A 25,279-nucleotide genomic window follows, 5' to 3' on the forward strand; every position below is an offset into this window, starting at 1 on the left:
TCAACTATAAAAAAATAATCAGACTTATTATCGTTTAGTTTTAATAATAGAAATTATAGCAGTGCTCATTCGCGATGTATGAGCCGACAGGGGTTCTTATAATGATCTGTGGAATTATTTGAGAAACGTTTTCTGAGGAATTACTTTATTAATTCAATTGTGAAACGTGGAATTCAATAAATGTTCATTGTGTGTCATACAACGATCTCTGGACACGAGTAAACTTGCCTCTACACATAATCTCAGCCTTTGTGGAAACCTAAAGATTGAGATACAGCAATGTTATATAATGAAAGTAGCCACATTTCATACATTTTGTTGCATATCATTTGCATGCAATCTCTACACCAGCTGCTGGGCATCTTCTCTGGTGATGTTCTGCCATGTCTGCATAACTTTAGCACCTAACTTTTTGATTTGATTGGTCATTTTAAGATCCAGTTTGTAGCAATTTTAACGTTAAGCTCTTTCTAGAATAGCCACCTCAAGGAGGTTGTGGTGTGTTTTATTTACTACTCCTTCTAAGAGCAGTATGAACATTTATCTTACCACTGGTCAGAAACCTGTAAAAGTTTTATTTTTACTCCCATTTATAAAAAACTGAAAGCAGTCACCATGACTACCATCATCAGAATTTCATTTTCAGACCTTACAAACCTCATTTGAAGCCTTAGAAGACACTTAACAACGGGTGTTCACTGGCTGAAAAGTTCTAAAGTTGAATACTAAACCAATGTTTTAACTTGCTAAAACAACTGAGATGCCCTTAAAGTATAAATAAATCCCACACAAGCTTTACTGGGAGCCAGACAGTTTTAATACGTCTTATGAAGACAAAATCTGACATTTACAACTCACAGCAGCATACCAATGACAAGTTAAAACGTAATTATTGAACTAGCTGAACAAAAGTGTACAAATATAAGATACAGTGTACAAAATAAACAATGGTGAAATAGCCATGTTGTGTGGTGGTAGTTGCACTATGAAAGGACATTTTAAAACAATACCAGAGATGAAATCCAATTTCTTCTCAAAAGTCCATACAATATTTACATAGGAGGCCAGATTTTGGTTACTTCTTGATGCATTGATTCAGGTATCCACTGGCAGTATGCTGACAACAGGACTGTAGGAGGATAAGAGAAAATAACCTTATTTATAACAACATGAAGGCAGATTAAATCAGAGACCAACAAGTGATACAAATCACATTAAATCCTCACATTTATCTTCAGTCTTCCACACACTAAAGAGAGCATCTCGACAGTCAACTCTCTTTGACACCATTGCTCCAAGCACAGCCTCTGTCCTTGGCTGCAGCCTAAAGCAATAAAGACACAATAATAAAAGTTTATTGAAAAAAGAAAAAAAACAATTAAAAAAAATAAGCCTCAAAGAGTAAAGCCGGATATGTGGGATTTTATCAACTTACTTTGCCCACGTCTTCAGCATGATTGAGGGGTTTGAGAGAAGGTGCCCACAGTTTTTCTTTAGCTTAGGACAAACCTGCAAAGCAGACAAACATTGACATTACATGCAGTGTTTATTTCAGGTCTGTAATGGTGCAACCAATAGTTTTCCCTCTCTGTACAGTTAAGGGCAGGTTCAAATTTCAGGTTCTTGTTAATGTTTTTGTTTTTTTTCCTGTTTGATTGTTATCTTTAATACACATTTTTGCTTGATACACAAACAATATAGAACATAACAGAATATTAGGTTTATTTAGACAAAAACATCTAAAACATTATAAAATATTTGTTAATTATATTGATTATATTATTAACCCCAGAAAAAAAATACTTCTGATGAAAATACAGAATAAGAGAGGTGGATGCTAAATAGTTAAGGCTACTGATAGTTAGAAACATCAGCACGTATTCCAGACATGACTGAATAGTCAGGTTCAAGATTTTGTGCCCAAACTTTTGTGAAATTCAAGAGAAGAGTTAAGAGAGGAAGAGAAAACAATTTCAGAGGTTAATCCATTACCTGTCCCTCAAGAAAAAACCTTGCAAATAGCTTGTAACGCTGCAGGCCGTCTGGATACTCCATCTCCACTGCTGGCAGCTGCCAACCAACACGGACTGCAGGAGAAATAAAAAGTAATGACTTAAACATAGGCAGAGACACTTGTCAGCATAAACACAGCTCTGGTGGTTTGCTTAAGGGAATTTACAGAAGGTGCTCGGACGGTGACATCTGACAGTGCCGGTGGACGAGCAGAACCACGGTGATGGTGATTCCAGAGGGGAGCTGAAATGACAGTACACAGGCAGAAGCTGGGGGACCCACTCTGCTTCTACTGCTGACACACCTGACAAAGACCGAAAGGAAGACTAATGAACTGTTGAGACCCTCATCCTGAAAATGTAATTTCAAAAACAGCAGCAACATTGCAATGCAAGACAAACTGTTGTGGCTTGAAACTGAACAACAATGAAATGTGGATTTGAGACAGCATTTTCAGGAACACACACACACCTAAAATTATTACAACAATATCAACACAACACATTGACAATGTAGACTCTCTAGACAAGTATTTCATTACAATGAAAGCGAGGGTTGGGAGAGGATAACATACAACATACACATAACTTTATATTCACAGTTGAGGGTGCTTTAAGTCAACACTAAGAGATCACTGATGACTGGACATGAGTGACCTTACTGGCTGTTTCACAAAACCCATTTACCTCTCATGTACATCTTGGTGGTCTCCATGATCTCCTGATAGACCACAAACTCTGGCAATGTTTTGAACAGTGCAGAAGTGGGATGAATGAAGACTGGGTCATCCATAAGAGGCGTCTATGAACAGACAAAAGTGAGAAGATAAAGGAGAGTGGTAGTGGAACACTGACGCCTATTGCAGATACAACCTTTAGTCCAACACACCTTGTATCCATTCTTCCATTTTGGGTCCAGCACATCTTCAGCCTGCACACGCCGTGCAAGATGGTCTCCTAGTCCCGCCAGAACTATCTGCCGCAAGCAAACCACCTGGTGCTCTGTTGGTGGATTCATTTTGGGATCCACAAATACTCCCACCTCTGGACACACTGCATTCACTGGGATGGGATAACACATTATTTTCTGTTGTGTTTCCGTGGCGGGTATGTGTGAGCTTTTTGTCTTTTGCTAATGTGTACCTGCATTTGTAAGTTGTCCTCTGAGCCTCCGAATCTCCACCATGGCTTTATACCTCAAGCCATTTTCCTCACAAAACTTAGGAGTACAGCCGGCAAATTCACAAGCACCAACAGCACCTGCAGTCACATGCATACACATGTATAGGTATACCTTATATCACACCTAATAAAAACATATTGCATATATTTCTTTGCCTGTACATGATTAACATTTGTTGAAGGTGCAGGTAAAACATCACACATTTTTATGCACCTCAATCCTCTCTTCCTAAATTAAGTCTCGGCTTAAAACTTGACTTAAGAGAAGACTTTAAATCATAAGCTTTTTGATCTTAAACCTCTCTGCTCCGTGCTGAAACCGGTTATATGTTATTATGTTTCTGAAGCCATGGGGACTCTAAACACCAATATATGATCTAACAGCATAACTTTCCTACAGTATACAGAATAATACAGTCAAATCTGAATAGAAGTTATATTACCCAGCATGACCATGAGGTCCCCCAGCAGGAGCGAGGCTCCTTGGCCAGCCCACAACCTCTTCATTTGGGTCAGTCGAGCTCTGCGCTGTGTGAGCTTGGAACTCTCATCTTGACTATGTGCAGGTCTAAGAGGAAATGAAAATAAAGATGTAATAATCTAAAAACATAAAAAATATTTAGCTTTTCTTCTCTGGGTCACTCAAGGAGCCATTGTTCCAGACTTTAACATCTAAAAATGGATATACTTGAAGTGAGCGTTGTGTCCTTACCTGTCATGGTCTTCGAAGATCTCTCGAACTGTCAGGGCTGCTACCACAGCAATGACATATGGCAGGCAATCCTGCTGCTTACCAAGTGCTAACATTTTAGCATATCGTGGTGCCACAGGGAATGAAGCCATTGCTCTGCCTAGAGCGGTGATGGGACAACTCAGCCTTCCTCTCTCTATCTCTTTTACACTGAGAACAAAAAATAGGTTTGGTCCTTTGAAATGACCTAAAACCTTCCCAATTTGTTTAATTAGGAAAGCTAAACTAAAAAAACTAATAAAATAAAAACACACCATAGTTCCAATTTTAACAAAAATATAAAAGGCTAATTAAATGAGCATGTTTAAAGAAACTGTCAGAAGACATGTTCAAAAAAGGGAAAAACAAATTCTATTAACTGGATATTGTCCACAATAACCTCATTAGAACCCTAATTTCACCCTATGTGACCTTCTTAATTTCACATTTCTTTGTAAAAACAGACACTTCAACACTACATAAACTGCTTTAAAGGGCAACTTTACCAATTTTCATCTTGTTTTCTATGCCTTTAGTTTAGGTGTAAATGTATATTAATGTTTTTAAACTTCCCTCTGATGTCGCTATATATTAAAATATTTCTCTGCTTCTAGCTGATAAAACTCCTCCAGATGACATCAGCCGGAGGAGTTTTTCATCATTAGGAGTTTAGATTATGTCATCTGGTGGATTTTTTAAAAAAGCAGGTTGCCTGTGATTACAAAATTCATAGTACGAGCAATGAGATGACATAATCTGAATTGAAGGTTCCTCCAAGTGATGTCATCTGGGGGCATTTTTCAGCTAGAAGAGAGATATTTTATATATGTAAATCAGAGGGAAGTTTTTTAGCATTCCGTTACATGTATTAACCAAACTAGAACCAAAAAAAGCAAGATCAGTATCAGTGAAGGTGCCCTTTCACAAACAGTTGGAAAGAACATGGAAAGAAGGGGACTTCGCCAAGTGAAGGAAACAACAGACAATTACCGTCCAGTGCAGGGTGGCTGTTTAAGAGCTCCTAATGAGATCAATAACTGCTCAGCTGCGACAAGAGCTTCAGCAGAGGGAGGTGTAGGGAAAGGAAAGTTGACCACCTGCACAAACCCAAAATAGAAAGCTGTTTTTTATTTGAAAATCAAGAAGTTTTACTGTCTCAGACACATAGTGGACTAAAATGGTGTTCATCTCCATCCATTGTGGTATAACATAAGGAACAAACAAACAATATAGAAAGACAAAAACACATTAATGAGAGAAGAGTTTCTCTCTATAATGTGACACTTAACCCTTGTACATTCCAAACAGAAATGACAGTTTGAGTTTAACGGACCTTATCTATGTTGAGGTCCTTCATCTGTAAAACCAGGTCTTCAACAGGTCTGCGAGTGATCTCTGCTTCTGAGAACACACTGAAGTCTCCAAACACTGCGGACGAGTACAACCTGCAGAAACATCACCAACACAGACACACAAATAACTGAATGTTCTTATCTAAAAAACTGCTTAATAATACAGTGTCACAGTACTGACCTGTAGCAGTGCCCTGGCTCTGTTCGTCCAGCTCTACCTGCCCTCTGATTAGCTGAAGCCTGTGACGTCCATGTGACTTTAAAGGATGACACTCCTGTCACTCTGTCATAGAAACGTTTCTTAACGCGGCCACAGTCGACCACGTACTTGATGCCAGGGATGGTCAGAGAGGTCTCAGCCACATTGGTGGCTACGACACACAGACGGGTGCCAGATGGAGGCGGCCTGAACACCTACAGTCAAGAATCAAACATTATCATATGTTTATTGTATAAGTTTGTCATGCTACAGCTATTGCTTTTAGATTCATCCTGTGTGAGGTTTTTATAGGAGATATTTACTATACTATGGAGAATCAAAACTTCCTTTAAAAAATACCTACTTTAGCAAGGTCTGAGTATCTCAAAACATTTTGATACCATTACCTGCACAAGATACTTTTGTCTATACCAGTTTTAGAAAATTCATTTTAATCAAAAATACAGTTTCATAACAAATAAAATATCTTTTCACCGCAGTGTGGTTTTAATTTACTTCTTTATTTTATTTTTCAGAACCTTTGCATATGTCTTAAAGTAGTTTTCAACAAAATACATAAACCTATTTAATGCTTTAAACTTGAAATTGTATGTTAATATCAAAGATCAATGGCTTCCAGCTTGTCCCTTCATGGGGCGCCATAGCGGAACGTGTTCCGCCAAGATGGGGCATGTGTTTTTACGCCGGATGCCTTTCCTGCCGCAACCCTCCCATTTTATCCAGGCTCAAAGACCGGCACCACGGGGATCCATTTTTACAAAATTTTTTAAAATTCATTTTCTCCTTTTTACTGTAAAATGTTTGCTTTAAATGTTTTTTTTTATTACACTTTTAAGCATTTTTGCATTAAAATTATGTTAATCTCACCTTGGCCTGCTGCTCTGGGGCCAAAAGAGAGTACAGTGGGAGAACATAAAGGGGAATCGATGGGTCAGCCTTCTCCTCTGCAGTGACAAACCAAAGAGCAGAATCCGTAAAAACACTCATCTAAAACGAATACAACAGGATTTATTGTATGCAGTATGCATTTGGAGAAGCTTGCCTGCATCGGTGGGATCGTCTCCAATGTCCAAGTCAGAGCCTTCATTCTCCTCATCTCCAATCCCCGCTGCTCTGTCTTCATCACCTTCATCCACTGGCAGCGCAGAGTAGTTGTCCAAGTCAATTCGGGGCAGAGACTACAGACAGAAATGTGCAATGTGCACAAGAAACGTGTGTCAAGAATAGATGTGGCTTTAAGAAAGAGGAACGTTTTACTGGAATATTCCTAAAATTCAACTTACAACAGTTTTTTTCTGTTTAGCCTTCTTAAACTTCCTCATTTCTTCTGAGATGTCTCCTCCCCCATCTTCACCTGGACAAAAAAAACAAAGGTAATCTAAAAAAGCTTTGCAGATATGTCAGAGTGTGAGGGGACAAACAGGTGTGTGAATTACACTCAGCAGTGGCCGTGTTTCCCTTCCTGAAGGGGAAAGCATTTCTCAGCTTCCTGCACAGACTGTGAACCTCTGCCTGACCAGTCAAAAATACCAGGATACCACCTGAAAGTGACAGGATAAGGATGTTAAAAACTAGTGCTGATCCCAGCTTAGTTATGGGAGGCAATTTTTATAAATACCCCATTCACATTTAAAACAAATCCCTGATTTTATCTGAAATCTTAATAAATTCCACCATAGTGTCAAACACACTCTCACTTTCTTTCTACAGGCCACACAAAGACCAAAACTATTTATAAATGTATATACAAAATTAAATAAATGTGCATTTGCGTATTTGTGCACCTGGAGGCAGCATTCGGTGGATTTTGCAAATTTTGTGAAAGGCCTCTCCAGTGTAATCCTCCAGTGGGGTGCGCTTGTTAAAATGGATGGTGACAGGAAATTGGCGAGCATCCACCTTAATGACAGGTGGAGTTGTACGAAACAACTTTTGGTTTTCTGTGAAGTCCTCGACCCGGAGAGTAGCAGACATGACCAACAGCTTCATGGGCATGCCTTTCTGCAAAGGGTGTGGGACATGCAAAGATGATTATAAAAATAACCTTTCTGAGAACTTGTTGCAGTTGTGTGTCTTACCTTGTTTCTAAGTGGGACAATACGAGACAACAGTCCAATGAGAATGTCTGTGTACACACTTCTCTCATGTGCTTCATCAATGATTATAACACTGTATCTCTGCAGCAGAAAGTCCTGTAGGTTAAGACAGAAATGGTGAAAAATTACAAATCAAATATAATGTACTGTGAATCAAAAATTGTTTGATGCAAGCTGAAAAAATAATTAGTTATGGTTTTATATTTATACAGAAAAAAACTCAGTCAAATCTAATGGGTCATTCAAGGATAAAACCAACACCTAAAATGTCTTTGGTTAATAAGTTGGTTAAGCTCCTCAGCATATTATATTCACCACTGTCCAGCCTCTATCATTTGATGTTACTGGGTTTATTAAAAAAAAAAAAAAAAAAAAAAAAGACCTGATGCAAAGCAAAAGAAGAAACATTTAACATTTATGACCAAAGGATGTCATTTTACACACTGTTCTCATCTCTCTGTAGACAAATGCAGGAAATATGTTGTTAACTGAATGTATCGCCACAATTAGTCACAAATAACAGTTACACCTTAAAAATAATTATAACAAGTGAAACTGTATTTAATATACATAACTCAATGGAGTGTAAAATGATTACCTTCTGAATCTCCTTAAGCAGAACGCCATCTGTCATAAATTTGATTTTGGTCTCGTCACTTACATTCCCTTCGTATCGTATCTGGTAAGACACCACCCTGAGCACAGACATAACATAATAGGTATCATTTACAAAATGTGATTATGAATCATATTAATTTAACATGTCTGTCATTATTAGAAGTATATGTCTTTATGCCTTTATTCAAAGCACTGATCTGTGTAAACTCATAATTATCCATATCCAATAATTATCCATTTGATAATTTCCTTTGCAGCGAGACATAAGTTAAAAAAAAAACAAGCAAAAAGTTCAGAGGTATGAAAACAATGTATGGTTTCCTATTGCACATTCCACACATAACAAGTAGATTGAGCACACATAGTGAGATGGTTATTTTTTTATTTCAATATTTGTTTTTTTAAAATAAAAATAAGATCATAACTACCTCACTATGCATGCTGTTTTGAGTCATACAACCATACAAATATATAGCATCTTCAGTACCGTGTGGACAGGTTCATCTCTTTGGCCACTCTGTGGGACATGCTGACAGCTGCTACTCTTCTTGGCTCTGTGATCCCAATAATCCCACTGCCACTGGAGGGGGAAAGAAAATTACGTGAAATTGTGTGTGTGTGTGTGTATATACACACACACACACACACATATACATTTACACACATATACACACACACACACACACACACACATATATATATATATATATATATATAAAAAAAACATTGCATAAAGTACCTGGCGTAGCCAGCTTCATACAGAAACTGAGGCACTTGAGTTGTTTTTCCACTTCCCGTCTCTCCACAGATGATGACACAGGGGTTTTCCCTTATTGCCTCCATGATGACTTGCTCCTCTGCCAGAACAGGCAGTTTTAGACGAGCCTCCTAAAGCAACACATTCAAACACACTTAAAGCTTTTGCACAGAAAACAATCTGAATGACTCTGACATTTTACACTCTCAGACACACATACACTGAGCACACACCTGAATCTCTGGTGATCTGTCAACAGGAATAAAGACAGCTGGCTGTGATGGTTTCTTGTTTTCTTCCAAATTCTTTTTCTCTCGCTGTCCATCTTTTTCTGCTGTGGTTTGATGCTCAGGTATTTTTGGTTTTTCCTCTGGGTCCTGACAGAGGATTGGGGTGGATTTCTTATCTTCAACTACCTCTGTAGTTTTATTTACTTCATCACCCTGATCCTCATCATCAGAGGACGTGTCAGCATCACTGCTTTCTTCTTCTTTTTGATCCTCATCTTCCTCCTCCTCTTCTTTCCATTTTCTTTTCCTGTTTGCTCCACTAACGCTGCTAATCTTTGGACAAGAGTCCTCCCCTTTTATTTCTTCTGATGACCTAAAAATTGCCAAACAATAAAATCTCCACCTTCCTTACATCTTTAAATGAGAATCATAATGATTTTTGTGTATGGAAGCTAGTGTTGTGCACTTACTGTTTAGACTGGTAAAGTTTGTCTCCCGTGCCCAGTTTTGAGGTGGTGTACAGCAGCTTCAGTTCAGACTCTGGAAGCTGCACCTCAGCCAGTTTGGTCAAGATGTCTGCTCTCTAAACAAGACAAGGAGGGGGACACAGAAGTGTGTTGTAAATCAGTCCTCGGAGTCATATCTGTCCAGACTGTTGTTGTCCAGTATACAGTTGGGTCCATATATCTTTGGATAGTGACACAATATTGATCAGTTTAAGTATGTACACAACTAGAGGCAAAATGGAAATGCAACAACCAAGATGTGAACGTAGCCTCTTAACTATTATTATGTCTAATATATTGGATATATTAATAATAATAACAATAATTACAACCATTTTTATTCATAGGCCCACAATTCTGGAGGCTGAAAGGTATTTAGACAAACTAATGTTTTTTTATTATGTTTATCATTTTATTACTTTATGAATTAACTATATCTCATCAAGTTTTGTGGAGTAACTGCAAAAACAAATTTGATCTCAAGTCTTAGTTCAGTAACATACAAAGAATTTCAACAGTAGCATCAATATTCAATAACACAAAGCACGTTTATTCCTGTTTCTTTGACTTTATTTTTAGTAACCTCTAATAAACTTATGTGTTAAGCCCCCATTCCTAACCCGAAACCCTGGTTACCTGAGCTTTCTTCTGTTTACGCTCCAGGATTTTCTGCAGCTCTTTCCTCTGCTTCTTGGTCAGGGGCTTTTTGGTGGGGGCAGGTGTCACCAAGGATTTCTTCTTCTTGGCTTTGCTGGATGGGAGGACCAATGCATTGCTCTCATCTACACCTTTTAATTTTGCTCCATCTGATGAAAACAAAGACATTGGTGAAGTCAAGAGATTAAACACTTAACAAATTTAAGTGGCAATAATAAAGTGACCCGTTTGTAAATTTCACAGATTAATTGCACTGGTGCAAAGTACAGCTACTTAAGTACTGTACTTTAACTGTAAGGTAATCTGACTTAAAATATTAAGTTTTTATGAAACATTTTACTTTTTCTTAATAACATTTTATAAAATCGTTTTTGCCACAAAGTTTTTAAATTGTGGCATTTCTACTTGGATCTGGACATGAATGATTTCCTACCTTTTAGTTCAACCACAACGCCTGTTTCCTCTTCATTTGCTGGTTGTTGAGGGTCACTCTGCTGTCGTCCCTTCCAGTTGTGTTTCTTTCTTAGTTTTCCCATTTTAAACTAAGTTCTGCAGATTAGTACAGGTAAATAAAAAAACACGTATAAAAGCTGTCACAGTATCAGTTGGAGAAAAGAAGTAACAGGAGCTAAGAAGCTAATTACGATATTAACATAGCTAAAAAGATCTACCAGATCTTATGGGCTGTTATAAATAACAAACCTTTTTTATTTTAACAGCTCAAATATAGGCATTTGAAATTTAAACACATGGTCACGAAAAAATCTCGCGTGTAAACATAAGCGGGTCCATCAGGTAAAACCGTCCGCCCTGAAACGTTGTCTCAGCAGAAAGGTTCCGCCACAAAAATAAACACGATTATCTACATTTACCATAAGTAAACTCGCCGGCCAATTTATTAGGTACATCTGTACAATATAATGCAACCTAATAGTTATCGATTCTTATTCTTTGAGATAAAACTGTCAAACAGGTAATAAATCTAATTTGTGCTTATTATAAATGTCAAAGTGCGTGGTGGAATCACACTGGAGTGCATTATATCACGAGGTGGTTCTAAAGTTCTGGCCCCTCATTCGTTTTAAAACTGAGAAATTATACTCAATTAAAGGTATAATTATTCACAAAGCTGCGGTATAAGATAAGATTGGATTGTTCACTTTTACCCAAAGAAGTGAAATACTCGGTTAAATGCAAATGTAAAATTTTTCAAAACTTTGTATAAAGTACCCAACGTGACAGTAATCATTACTTATAATTGAAGAATTGCACACATGTATTTTCCATCCATTATCTGTAACCACTTATCCTATGTAGGCTCGCGGGGGAGCTTTCTTAGGGCGAGAGGCATGGTACACCCTGCACAGGTCCCCAGTCTATCTGCGGGCAAATGCAGAGAAATAGACACAGACAGACAACCATTTACACTCACTTGCATGTGCAAACATGGTTAAGAACATGCAACCCCACACAGAAAGGCCACGGTCGGTCAGGACATAAACATTCTGCACACATGTTTTTTATGATACATATTATAATACTGGAATATATTTATTGATGAACTAAAGTGTAAATACCACTACTGTTGCAGATGGTAAAGGTGGCACTAATTTTATTTAGTTTGTCTTCTGCCAGCTTGATTAAGAATAATTAAAAAGAAACAAACAAACAATTTTTGTTATAGATTATTTTTGTATTAATTGTCCACATCTTAAACATTAAAAGAGATGAAGAGTATAAAATTTCCCTTTATAACTGAAAAGTACTAATACAGCAATGACATGTATACCCAAGGAAAGTAAAATTGTCTTCATTTGAGATAATGTGTTAGTAATGCAAATGACGAACAATATTATGAATAAATCATGACTAATTATTCACATTTATTTTGGGGATTAAAGATCAGGATGCAGTTCCATAATTAAACATTGAATTTTATGTGAGACTAAAATAAACAATCAGTATAGAAAATGTAAATGTAATACAAATATAATAAAGTAACCATTTCTCACTCACTTATACTTGTTTTAGGTTAACATGTACATCAATGTCATAAACATATGGCTGATAACTACCTAATTGCAGTGCAGGATTGCAAGTTACGTGTTCCAGGATCTGTTCAGGATATTTATCTGTTATGATATCTGTTTTGATCCTTATTTTGATTTAAGGTGGTGCACAGTGGTATATAAAGTTCCATGAAAGTCTACAGCAAATATATGGATGACAAATTCAAGGAACAAAACAATATGGAGAATCTCAGTGATATGTTGACCATCACAAGCTGCCAGAGTAGCTTCAGTGTTCTCCCCAATGTGTGTATTATGTTACTTCCTCATTTATTTAGGTTTGTCCATTAATTTGTCTCCTGCTTATGTAAAAAAAATAACTTTGGAGTTTTGGTCTGGAACAGAACAGCACATAACCAATATTTTCTCGCTAGAGTCCAAACTATATATTCTCCTCTTTCCATCTAACGATCACACTTTGCAGCTCCATTTTAGATGCTGCTATCCTTTAAAGGCGCATAGTCGTTCTCCCCCGGAGCCTCCCCAGCTGTGAAGCTCTCCTGTGTGATTCCCCTTGCCTCCTTGGACAGCCTCTCAAATCTCCTCAGAAACACAATGAGGGCCACCAGAAGAACCGCCTGCACAAATACAAACACAAACAGACACACCTGCGAGACCAAAGCCAGGTTACAGTACCAATAGTGACAGGTGTCTAAGACCTCCTCCTCAGTTAAATACACCACTAGTCGCCCTCTCAGACTAGAAGGGGAGCTGCAGTTGATACCCAGGTCAGACGTGAGGCCAGTGGACTGACGCAGCAGCCAGGCTCGCAGGTAAAGGACACCACAGTCACAAGCCCAGGGGTTACCATGAAGGGAGACAGAGCGAAGGGAGGTCAGGTTATCCAGGAGCCCATTAGGAAGAGAGGTTAGCCAGTTGTCATGGAGAAGGAGCTCGGTGGTCCCAGCAGGAAAAGTGGTGGGCAGCGAGGAGGAGGTAAGAGACCTGTTGCTGCAATCCACCTTAGTACCGTGACAGAAGCAAACATGGGGGCAGGCAGATGACCTTGGACCTCTGAACAAGAGAAGCAGACAGGGGAGCAGGAAACCCTTCATGTTTACTAATCAGTGGAGGGGAAGAGAGGAGAGGAGAGGAAAATTAGTTGTTTTGTGTTGTAATACACTAAAGGGAGAAGAAAGTTATTCCCCATTAAACGCTTAGTCTGACTTTGATATAGTTGTATATTTAAAGGTGCTAGTATTGGTAATCTTTTGAACACACTATACAAAGGAGTGTGTACAAAGGAGTACCAATACAAAAACTATATTCCTTTGTACACACTATACAAAGGAGTGTGTACAAAGGAGTACCAATACAAAAACTATATTCCTTTGTACACACTATTCAAAAGGTGTACCAATACTAATCCTAACTCAAACCACAACCCCCTTTATTCTGAGTGCACACGACAACAAAGTGATGGTTCAGCGATGGTTGTGATGGTTCAGCTGTTTTAGCAGATGTATGTAAATTGGACGGTAACATTAAACATCAACAGAAGCATAATGTTGTATTCTTGTGGCTGGCATGAAGATAAAGGCAGCATAGTAATTTATTTTAATATATCATCATATCATGTCAGAGAGGTGCTGAGTTGGCTCTGTGTTCTATTGTTGCCATACTGTATATTATAAACATTTGTATATATTCTGTGCAAAAAGAAGAGCAAGTAATTGATTTTGTTATGACAGCAATGTCATGTTACTTTACTAACAGTTTCAGTGAAACAGTGAAACAGAATTAATACAGAAAAATGTTATTCCAAAATGTGAAAATGTTAACTGTATGCACATGTAAAGTCCAAATCTTCATGCAGGTGAAAAATAGGGCAAAGCTGCCTTTTTGTTGCAATGTTTTCTATCAAATAAAATACCAGTAGGTTATATCAGTAGCATCACGACTAGTGTATAAGTAAGTGTGTTAGGATGTCGAGTTTTTATAATGGTTATGGTCACATTGGAAAATGTATCTGCTTTTTATCCTCTAAATAAATACTTAAAATGACTTTACTATAGATTTTATTGAAAACACACTCTACACTATACAATATAGAACAATAGGAGAAATGCCCTGTGCTTGCGTTCCTTTCTTACAGCTTTGAGAGGTCAAGACTCTGAGATCAGGAGCCCATGTGACATTTCTTGATAAGCAGAAAAGTGGCACAACACACTGAAACTGTATTTAAATTTTTGTGTGATACATTTTTAATAAAATAAAATGTTTCACATGTATCTCTTGCAAGTTCTTTGTATTCTTCTCTCATAAAAAATAATTAATTTACTCAGCTACTTTATCACTACCTTCATGTTTTAAGGTCAATAATATTATGAAAACTACAGAACAGAAAACTTAATAAAGTCTGAAGAGAATCATTTACCTTTAGTTCTGCACGTCTTCAGGAGAGGACTATCTTTCTTAATGCTGCTCTGACAGGGATGTGTCTATTTGTTACTGCCAGCTGGCTCTGACTGATAAAGAGCACACGTGCAAGCACACACACACACACACACACACACACACACAGACACACACACACACACACACACACACACACACACACGTTTGCACATACATGTAGAGCACAATGACATGGAAAGGATCTCAGTAACTGTTTAACTCTGTTTTAATAGTCATGAAAAATGTACCACCAAATTAAGAATATGACTGGCAATTTAAACACTTCCATTTTATTTGAGTCTTTTAAAGCTGGCCAACAAAATATGCAAATCATAAAAATGTGTATTTAGACTAGCACACAATTCAGCATATACTGAGAATTAAGTTTTCTAAAACAAATGAACAATTCATTGGAATTAAATAGATTTTTTATTCAATATATTTTACATTTTTCACTAATTTGTGTAGATTTTAATTAATAATACTTGTATATTTTAAAATATTAAAATAAAAGATAATACAACACAACAGAAAACAAAGGAACATGTCACAGCATCAACATCATCTGTACAGACATCTGTGAAGGTCAACCATTCATGGAGACTATTAAAGCCTGAACAGATCTGGGATCAGGGAGTAGGGAATTCCATAGGTCTGCCCCCCATAATAGGCAAGCAGAAGGGACAGTGAGGCTGATAGATGAAGAGGATCTGATGGAGGAGGTTGGCAAGGTATGAAGGGGCGGGGTTATGAATGGCAACAGTATTCTTAAGTGAATGAGATATGATATAGGAAGTTAATGGAGTTGCTGAAGAACGGGTGCAATGTGACAGGCAGAAATTTGGCACTGCCGAATTCTGTACAAGCTGAAGTTTGTGAAGGGTTTTTGGGGAAGACCAAACTGAAGGGAGTTCCAGTAGTCAAGCTGAGAAGTGACAAGACTGAACCATTATGGCAGTGTTATGTGATGTGAGGGAGGGACGTAGATGGTTGATGCTACGAAGATGGCGTAGGCTCACCGTGTGATGTCATGTATGAGGGAAGTAATGGAGGATGACACCCATACCTTTAACTTGAGGGGTGGGAAAGAATGAGTAATTGTCAATAGAAATTTTATATCTGTCGGATTTGATTAAAGTAGATTTAGTACCAATAAGTAACAGTTTTGTTTTTGTTATTTAATTTGAGAAAGTTGCATGTGGGCCATTTTATTTCATAAAAAATGTAAATTAGTATGTAAATGGTAAAAAGCAAGGGACCCAGTGTCAAGTTTTCTGCAGTCTGCTTCAACGACTGACCAGACTTGAAAAAGGCAAAAGCCAACCACAGGCGATGCAGGAATAACTCAGTTTCTTCTGCTTTTGCTATGTTTAATGAAGCTTTCCCTAACCCTAACAAAACAGGCTCGAAACAGACTGAAAACAGGATCAGAGCCTGGAGAAGCAGGATCAAAGCACGATAGAAACAGGAACAAAGCACAATATAAAAGTATCAAAGCAGGGTGAAAAGAAACAGGATCAAAGCAATCGAAACAGGCTAATATAAGGCTTACATCCCTTTGGTTACCCACACTGATGAAGCATCCCCATCTTATTCTGGTTATGTTAAAAGAGTAATACAGAGACATTTTTAGATTTTTAGACCTACAACTCTTGTCTCACGGTCTGCATCTGTACTTTGCTGCAGCCGGATCACATATACTGCACGTTTGTTTTCTGTTTACACGGAAACTGCACTTAACTTAAGTACTACTTAACTATAAAAAATTATTGAACGTATTTATTGGTTTGTATTTCTTCCAGGAAACTTCCCATGAAAAGTAGAAACTACATAGAAAGCCACATCTGCAGCAGAAGTGCAGTAAAGGTGGCAACATGGTCTGTATCATGATGCATCCACGTACAGGTATTTATTCAAGTAGTATTTCTAGGTGCTTGTACTTGGTTATTTCTATTTTTAAACTACTTTAAATAATTGATTTCTCTGACAATTCAGTAATACTTATATTCTACTACATTTATTATATATTTTTGTGCAGCATTATTGTTACATTATTGGTATTATTATTACTTTACTATTATATTACTTTTATTACTAGCACTGCTAAATAAGATTGCAAATGCATGACTTTCATTTGTACTTTCACACATCTGTTACGTTAGAAGCAAAAGCACTACTACCACACTGTAGAAATATTTAGTTACCCACTCTGACTTCTCTGAGTGGCAGGAGAAGATGCTGTGGTCAGTGCAGAGGAAGAGTTGCTGCAGGAGATAAACGTGAATCCGCAGATCCCCTTTGTTCAGCAGCTCCAGCTCTCCATATCAGACTCGGACGTCCGGAAGCAACAGAGGATGTCGAGCTCTTCTCACTAGAACTTAACATATCACTCGGTGAAGCCAGACTGACGAGAAACAAGAGTTTATTTGTCACACCTTTATATAAATGGGGCACAGGCTGAGCTCACAGCCTTCAGGCAAAATATGTACCGTTCATCAGTACCAGCAAACACACACACACACACACACACACACACACACACACACACACACACACACACACACACATTCAAACTAAACTCACAAGCAGGATACTTCAACGGCATACTGTAGCTCAGTGAGGAATTAAAATATAAAACAGAAGCATAACACAGCATCAGTTGCTCATTACTGATCTACTTTTGCCACCCCACGCTGTATGTCAGGACGCTTTATCATGAGCACAGGGCTTTTAAGCAGTAAAAATGGCCCCACTGCCTTTAGCAGATATGAGTAATGGCAGCATGCATGCACATGCACCCTGCACTGCACCAACCCCCTCAGTTTGTCAAAGGCTCTCCGTTCACAGTTAGCCACTGGCAATAAGTGCATTTTCAGCTCAGCCAGCATGTATAAAAATGCTGGGAGAGGACATTTAGACTTGCCACATATGTTAAAAATATCACATTAAGATATGTATGAGGATCAGAGAGCAAATGAACAAGAGCAGAAGTTGGATTAAAAAAAAAGTAGATTCACTGTGGTGCCTTTCCAAGAAAAAAAGGGACTTTTATGGACGGATGCCTGGTGATAAAATCAAATGAAATTTCATAAAATACAAACACTCACACACCCAAACAAGATAATAAAAACAATATCCATGTTCAAATCTAGGCATCACAAATAACCTAAAATTGTTAAAAAAACATATTGTAACACGCATCCAAACCCTGATAAAATATCCAAAAAGATCAGCATTTATAAATTAGATACACTGAGTAGTAATTTAAATTACACATTTATATTATATATGGTAAGACTGTTAAAACACATCAGGGGCTAAAAGTGGGCAGACGCATAGATTCAGAGAAAAAAAAACTCTGACAAAACAACCCTCCAGGCAGACAAACTATACAAAGCACCAAGCTGAAGATAAAATTGTACAGCCAGAGTTAACACAGATCCATGTTAGAAGTCTGAAGGTCTCGCTGTAGCTCAGGGGAGAAACAGCAGGTGGCACTGCAGCCCAACTCTGTTCCGCTCTGAGAGCAGTCACTGGTCTTTCTCATGCATCTGCTGCTGCATCTTGTTGAGCATCTCCTGCATCCTCTTCAGCTGCAGAAAATGAGAAAGGTTTGGAGGGTTAAACTCAAGCATATAAATCTGAACTGGTTCGCAAGGGTTTAAGAGTTAACAGTGATTCAAATGCTGCCTCAGAAGCATCAGAACAGGACAAGAGGATGGACGATAAGATCGACAACTGCACTTACACTTAAATGTAATACATACATGCACCTGCAACCTTGCAGCATTTCTTAAACTTACTTACTTAAAGGGTTAGCTAAGTATTAAAGGATAGGTTCAAAAAATTTCAAGTTAATATCAAAAATCAAGTGCTCACATGAATGGACTTGAGCGCAAGCCCAAAGGCCAAAGTTACTATTCTTATTTCTTGTTTGGAAGAGCTTATTTAGAAGACACAAAATACTATATATCAATAATGCAAAGTGACTAAAAAACGATTATTATTTTCTCATGATCCGTTTATGGGCGTCATACAAACACTAAAACAGGTTTTGCTTGCTGTAATATTATACCTCCTGTTCGTCTTGTTCTTTGAAAGATTCCACCTAAAGATGGTTCCTGTGTAAGGAATGAAGCACAAGATCCACAGCCCTGACCTCCATAATAAAAAAAATATATGTGAATTTTTATGTGCATGCTTCTGCTTCTGCAATCTTCTAAATTAGACACATTTCACACCATCTTAACAGGAAAGCCATGTTCAGTGAAAGAAAACCACTTGCTTTGATTAAAACAAATCCCTGTTGCTTTATATTAGAAATTGTGAATCTATCCTTTAAACTGCAGCAGCAAAAAAAACCCTGTTTGCTCAATCTGTGCACAGACATGTAAGGATGTGGCAGTGAGCAAAGGTTGTTGCGCATGCTGCACAACTGGCAACTTCTGCTCCCTGAAACCACTAATGACTGTTTGTATGTAATGTTTTTAGTAGCAAGCTTCAAAGGGGCCAGTAGGTTTAAGATTCCAGCAGAGCCAGTGTGTCAACCTTAATTCAGTATTAATTAAGTAAAAAGCTCCTGAATCCAGATACATGAAGTTAGCATCCATCTACATATGCTTGTCACAAAACAATATTAGGAGGACTTTTAAAGAGTAAAGGGGCAGGGATGGAAGCATGGACCAATCTGAGATCAAGTCATAAAAATCACAGCATACCTCCTCGTCTTTCATTTTGATTAGTTTCTCAGTGTCCATATCTGGAGTGGACAGCGGCAGGATGGGGATGGGGCTTTCCATTCGGTTATCCTGAGCCAGTTTACTGAGAGACGACAATGAAGAAAAGAAAAGGAGGAGGAGTGAAACAAACTCATCTGTACTACAATCTGTAAAAGTCAGCAGTTGTTCTCACACACACCTGGTCATCTCCTGTATGCACTGCGCTCTGTAGTTTTCATAGTGGACATCGCAGGTGACGTCTTTGAGGTCGTGCATGTGCGAACGAATCAGCATGTTCCTCAATTTCACAAAGTCACAGTGCGACTGGTTCTCCACTGAAGCAAAGAAATATCTATATTTTAAGCAGTGTCTGATGAGAGCCGCAAAGACAGGGAACACATCACATGAACATACCTTCAACTATTCCCCAGGGATACAGCCGTCCTCTCACCCTCTGCCCTCGAGCCTCCACCACTGTGTTACTTCCAATCACGGCGAACGGGGTGCACTCCTGCACACGCAGACATGATGGTGAAATGTTTAATCTCTCTGCTCTGCCTTGATAAACGGTGTTACTGAGGCCAATGAGAAGCTCAAATGACGCACAACTGTATTCCCTGAGACAGGTAAAAGTCTGCTTGTTGCTCATTTTTCCTGCACTGGTTTTTCCCAGCTGATCGGTGGAGTCATGTTAATCACCTCTGAGCAGCCACTACATTCCACTTTAAAGGCACCCAAATGTTAAAATATCAGTTTTAATCCATATCACAAAGAGACTCAGGATTTCCCCCGTCTCAATTCTGTGTAACTAAGTGGAATTTTATTTACAATAAAAAGTGTAAAGACTCTTTGCATCCATCCAGACATAGTGTCCTGGTGAATGCTTCTTCAAACACTGTGCGACTAACCAACAGCATCTTAAACGTGCTCTCTAATAGCAGAACTGGGGGCTTGTGTCTGATTACTTTCCGACCATTCTGTAACTTTCTGTAACAGATAATCCAACAATCACTCTTGACTTCCTGCAGTCTTTGATGAGGCCTGAACTTCGTACCTTCGTGTCCCTAGTTATATTCTTCACAAACTACTTCTGTCACATTCCATTACACATTAGAAACCTTTCAAAGTGTCGACTGTTTAATTCACTGTGACGAGACAATGAAGACTCAAAAGACACGGAGATGGAGAAAAAGTGGGCACACGGTCACCAGGAGGCTCTGAGTTCCAAACATTGTGCTCTATGTTTGACTGCGTTCAATTCAAAACACTAATAAATTACGTGACCTTTATAAACTGCACAATACAGTTGATGTTAGACATAATGAAGCCTTTATGATTTTTTCTATGGCCATCGTCTTTCTCTGTATATCAAGTTTACCCTGGGCATTTGTGGTTCAGCTCCACAAACTGCAGAGGCAGCGGTTAAATTCTCAGTCTCTTCTAAACACACAGAAATAGCAATAGGAAAGACACTGAACCCCAAATATTTCCTTTTAAGTCCCTTTGAGTAAAAGAGGGTGAAGCGTGTGCCAATGTAAAGTGATACCGTTTAGAATCAATGGTTTATTCCATTCAATATGCAATGAGCTCCACGTTTTATAATTTATTGAATAGAATCAGTAGATAACCAGGCTCACCTTCAGCTCTTTGTCTAGTTGTTTAAACTCTTCATCCTCATCAGAGTCGCACTCAGGGAACTGGTACACTTTAATCCCAAACTTGTCTATTTCCTCTCGTATCTACACATGCACATTCACACACACACACACACACACACACACACACACACACACACACCAGAACAAACGTTACAGACAATAATTGGCGCACTTGCAAACATCTGGAATTCATGTGGAGCTTGAGGCATGGGACCCACTCTGTCTTTCAGCTTCTTTATCTCGTTGGGCGTGAGGCAGTCGGCTTTTGCAATGAGCGGAATAATGTTCACTTTCTCATGCAGAGCCTTCATGAACTCGACATCCACTGGACGCAGTCTGTAAAGAAAGAAAGACAGAGACAGAGCAAATTAATTCAAGTCCTACAAATCAATAATGTTTTAATTGATGACTCCATGAATAAGTGTGTGTGTGTGTGTGTGTATGTGTGTGTGTGTGTGTGTTATTACCCGTGCCCAAACGGAGGGATGAAATAGAGGCAGCAGTGAACTCTATTGTCCTGGATATTCTTTCTGTTCAGTCCACTCTCATCCCTGAAGTATTGCTCAAACTGCTGATCTATGTAGTCTGTGATCGGCTTCCAGCTAGGACATACACACACACAGAAAAACACACACACACACACACACACACACACACAGAAACTACATTAGCAGATCCTCCAGACACTGTGAATTTAGGTTGTTAGGCTGAATCAAGGACGCATCAGAGCAGCAGGTCTTCCATCTCACCACTCGTTGTTGTTTACAGCGTCTCCAAAGCCCGGAGTGTCTACAATGGTCAGTTTGAGTTTGACGCCTTTTTCCTCGATGTCTACAGTGTGTTTGATGATCTCCACAGTTTGGTTTATACGCTCTGAAAAGCATCATGGTGAAGAAGAATGGAAGAAAAGTGACCAACATGATGACAAAGATAATATAACACAAGAAAAAATATAACTCACCCTCAGCATTCAGTAACTTCCTGTCTTTGTAAAGGTCTGTTAGGAACAGGCTGTTGACCAGGGTGGATTTACCCATCCCAGACTCTCCTGCAGCACAGAGACAGACACACACAGTATAATGTATGTGTAATTAGAATGAACTAAGTGAAAATGAACCCAGCTGTTAAGTTATTATGTAGATCTCTTTAAGGTAAGCGTTATAGTTTTGCACATATTAAACCTTTGTGAGAGTAAATATGATAAAACAACCAAAACTTTAAACCAGCACATCACTAAAAATGTACATAATAACTATCATGAAGACAAGTTGTACTGCAGTTTTCTTGTACTGGACTACATTTACTGGCAACTGTCACACTTGCATCTTCAGCTACGAACTGACCTGCCACCATCAGAGTAAAGTCAAAACCTTTCTTCACAGACTTCCTGTGGACCTGGTTGGGCAGAGTTGCAAACCCCACATACTGCTTCTCCTGGGAAAGAAAAAAAGCCCAAAGAGGAGGAAGAAATAGTATTATTTAAAATGTCATTAATGGGCTGATTAAAGGATTTGATAATCAATTTATCTGACTTATTACTTATATACCATTATTGCATAGTTGAAACAAGTAGTTCATTAATATACTGTTGTCATTTTAAGTAAAAATACCAAATATTCTCTAGTGACAGTTTCTTGTGTGTGCGGTTTTCCCTTCTTATCTGATAGGAAATTCTATATCTTTGGGGTCTGGATACTAGTTACAAGTTACTTCCAGACTGATCATGTGCTATGATATAATAAGACAGAATCATTTATTGATCCCCCCACATGTAATTCACAGTTTATTACAGTGTATTTACAAAAAAGGTCTGACAGCATTTACCACTATAAAACTAATCAAACTAGAAAGAGCTTACTAAGAACTTTTCATTCAAATACTAAACAATTTATTGATTATAAAAAACTTTACCACTTAATATTGTTTAAGTGAATAATTCACTAATTGTTTCCGCTCCACAACAACACATCAAAAACTAACTGGTTAAAAACAAAAACAGACACCAGCAGCAGTCAATGTGAGAACAAAATGAATCTGGCAGCATCTGATGCAATAAAATCCCCACAACAGACAGGCAGGGTCGATAATGCAGAAAATCTACAACTGTGTGGAAAAACATGTGCACAGCCTTCCTCTGTGAGCAGCTGAGAAAAAAACAGTGTCTCAGATTTTCCACTAAATATCTCTGAGAAACACACAAAGAGAACCACAGGCTACCAGTCTCTCGCTGTGTCCAGCTCTGCATCTGGCAGCACGTCATCCTTACTGTGCAGTGCTACAGGCTGACGTGTAGATACAAATACACACACGCGCACACACACACACACACACAGAAGCTGCATTCAACAGACCTGAAAAGCTCTTTTTCACTCTGCAAACACTGGAGCCAAAACACACAGTCAGTGTCCTAACACGCTGTCATAACTTGTTACGGGCATTTCCAAGATCCTCCTCGGGTGAGGATTGCGCCAGCGCACACGCACACAAGCACAACCAAACACACAAACACAAAAAACCACAGGTGGTGCAGACACACTTGCCAAAGAGCCTGGGAGTAAGAATGAGGGAAATAAATCAATAACATAATAAAAACACTTGGAGAATAGACGAATCATCTCAGCAGTAAATCTGTCACCAAAACGATGCGGACACTGCCCTTACAACTATGAGGGAATCTTGTTATTGTTATTTTAAACTAATCCTGGATATTATGTCTTTATTTTCCATGCTACTTTACCATTGTTTTAGATTTCCCCACTCCTTTTGCTTGTTCTGCACACACCTCTCCCCACAAATCTAGCTCTTTACCTTCTGCCTGGCTGTTCTCACTCGTGGGCACAGCAGCCGTTCCACCAGTTTTTCTTGCAGCATGATGGCATCCATCCTAAACCTCTTCGACACTGATGGACCAAAATAGCCACGGGTTTCAGAAAGTTAAAAAACAGACTGGCACAGAACAGGAAAAGGCAAGTCTGAAGCCCTGAGACCTTGTCAAACCCGTCTTTCTCTCTGTCTCTTACCAAATAGCCTCTAACACACCATCTTCTGTTCTCTCAAAGTGTCTCTTGATTCCCTTTGTTTTCTCCTCCCTGTCCTCTTTCTTTCTTTCTGTCTTTCTTCTGCCCTGCAGCGTTCAACTTTCCCTGTTCAGACAGGTACAGAGGAATTCTGACTGCGAGAGTGAGGAAAACAGAGAGAGGGAGTAGGAGAGAGCTGGTAATTTGAGGGAGGCAGGGATGGAAGAAGCTAAAAGCTCTTAAAGAAACTCATTCATTGAGCCTGTGCTCCCTCCCCCAGCTCCGACAGTTGAAAAATAAAACCCTATGCTGAGAGAAATGACCACGAGCCTCGAGAAACGCTGAAGAAAGGAATTAGAGAAAGCGTTTAGACGTCACTGTTAAAAGATGTAAAACCAAAAAAACTTGTTTGAACTTGAAAAAGTGCCAAAAGTTGCAGCTCAGCACAAACAACAGATAAAGAGACATTTGCTGCAGGTACAGGCCTGTAGAATGGGATTATTAAATCATTGAGTAGATTAACCTGTCAATCCATATGTTTAGTCTGCTCTGTGACAGTGTGGTGAACAGAGACTGCTCTGCATTCTGTGAGCCAGTGGTTCACAGTGGATGCTTTAAAAATAAACAAAGGCTGCCCAGAATCCAGTAAAATTCCATCCATCCATCCATCATCTTAACCGCTGATCCTGTTGAGGGTCGCAGGGAGCTGGAGCCTATCCCAGGTGTCGTAGGGTGGTACAACCTGAACAGGTCTCCAGTCCATCTCAGGGCCAACACAGAGAGACATACACAGACAGACAACCATTCACACTCACATTCACACCTACAGGCAATTTAGAGCCACCAATTGACCTATTAACATGAATGTCTTTCATAAAGGCTACAGCCAGTTAGGGATTAGTGAATTTCCTTTTTTTTTTTATTATAATGTGATTCATTTTTCATGAGGTAAACAATTTGTGGTGATCAGATTCTATATGTGATCAAAACTAACAACTAAAATTGTAAAAATCAGTAGTAATGAAAGTTTAAATGGCTGAACTAAATTAAACTGATGCTG

General features: G+C 38.7%; 3 protein-coding genes across 6 annotated transcripts; all 3 read right to left on the minus strand.

The window, feature by feature from the left end:
• Nucleotides 1-782: 782 nt before the first annotated feature.
• On the minus strand, nt 783-12,672 carry dhx37 (DEAH (Asp-Glu-Ala-His) box polypeptide 37). Of its 3 annotated transcripts, none has more exons than XM_067521029.1 (27): nt 11,635-12,672; nt 10,794-10,909; nt 10,340-10,509; nt 9,668-9,780; nt 9,201-9,570; nt 8,950-9,098; nt 8,698-8,790; nt 8,191-8,287; nt 7,575-7,688; nt 7,281-7,497; nt 6,933-7,037; nt 6,780-6,850; nt 6,539-6,674; nt 6,364-6,440; nt 5,458-5,690; nt 5,258-5,369; nt 4,915-5,021; nt 3,907-4,095; nt 3,638-3,762; nt 3,156-3,272; nt 2,902-3,074; nt 2,700-2,814; nt 2,180-2,317; nt 1,993-2,087; nt 1,436-1,509; nt 1,227-1,324; nt 783-1,129 (listed from the first exon to the last, which is right to left on the minus strand). In XM_067521029.1, the coding sequence occupies exons 2-27, from the start codon at nt 10,894-10,896 to the stop codon at nt 1,053-1,055; spliced, it is 3,468 nt and encodes a 1,155-aa protein (XP_067377130.1). In that variant the 5' UTR covers nt 10,897-10,909; nt 11,635-12,672; the 3' UTR covers nt 783-1,052. The 3 variants fall into 3 exon arrangements, with proteins under 3 accessions (XP_067377130.1, XP_067377131.1, XP_067377129.1); XM_067521030.1 differs by having other exon boundaries at nt 11,613-12,672; XM_067521028.1 differs by lacking the exon at nt 11,635-12,672 and adding an exon at nt 11,063-11,591.
• Nucleotides 12,673-12,682: 10 nt separating this feature from the next.
• gp1bb (glycoprotein Ib platelet subunit beta) lies at nt 12,683-17,167 on the minus strand. The gene is made up of 3 exons (XM_067521034.1): nt 17,035-17,167; nt 14,807-14,897; nt 12,683-13,489 (listed from the first exon to the last, which is right to left on the minus strand). The coding sequence occupies exon 3, from the start codon at nt 13,482-13,484 to the stop codon at nt 12,861-12,863; it is 624 nt and encodes a 207-aa protein (XP_067377135.1). The 5' UTR covers nt 13,485-13,489; nt 14,807-14,897; nt 17,035-17,167; the 3' UTR covers nt 12,683-12,860.
• Nucleotides 17,168-17,231: 64 nt separating this feature from the next.
• septin5a (septin 5a) lies at nt 17,232-24,452 on the minus strand. Of its 2 annotated transcripts, none has more exons than XM_067521032.1 (11): nt 24,011-24,452; nt 22,546-22,636; nt 22,164-22,250; nt 21,952-22,075; nt 21,670-21,804; nt 21,421-21,538; nt 21,182-21,283; nt 19,959-20,055; nt 19,744-19,879; nt 19,545-19,647; nt 17,232-18,419 (listed from the first exon to the last, which is right to left on the minus strand). In XM_067521032.1, the coding sequence occupies exons 1-11, from the start codon at nt 24,083-24,085 to the stop codon at nt 18,357-18,359; spliced, it is 1,131 nt and encodes a 376-aa protein (XP_067377133.1). In that variant the 5' UTR covers nt 24,086-24,452; the 3' UTR covers nt 17,232-18,356. The 2 variants fall into 2 exon arrangements, with proteins under 2 accessions (XP_067377133.1, XP_067377134.1); XM_067521033.1 differs by lacking the exon at nt 24,011-24,452 and adding an exon at nt 23,114-23,320.
• Nucleotides 24,453-25,279: the final 827 nt, after the last annotated feature.

This window comes from Channa argus, chromosome 11 (assembly GCF_033026475.1).
Source record: "Channa argus isolate prfri chromosome 11, Channa argus male v1.0, whole genome shotgun sequence".
NCBI classification, from domain to species: domain Eukaryota; kingdom Metazoa; phylum Chordata; class Actinopteri; order Anabantiformes; family Channidae; genus Channa; species Channa argus.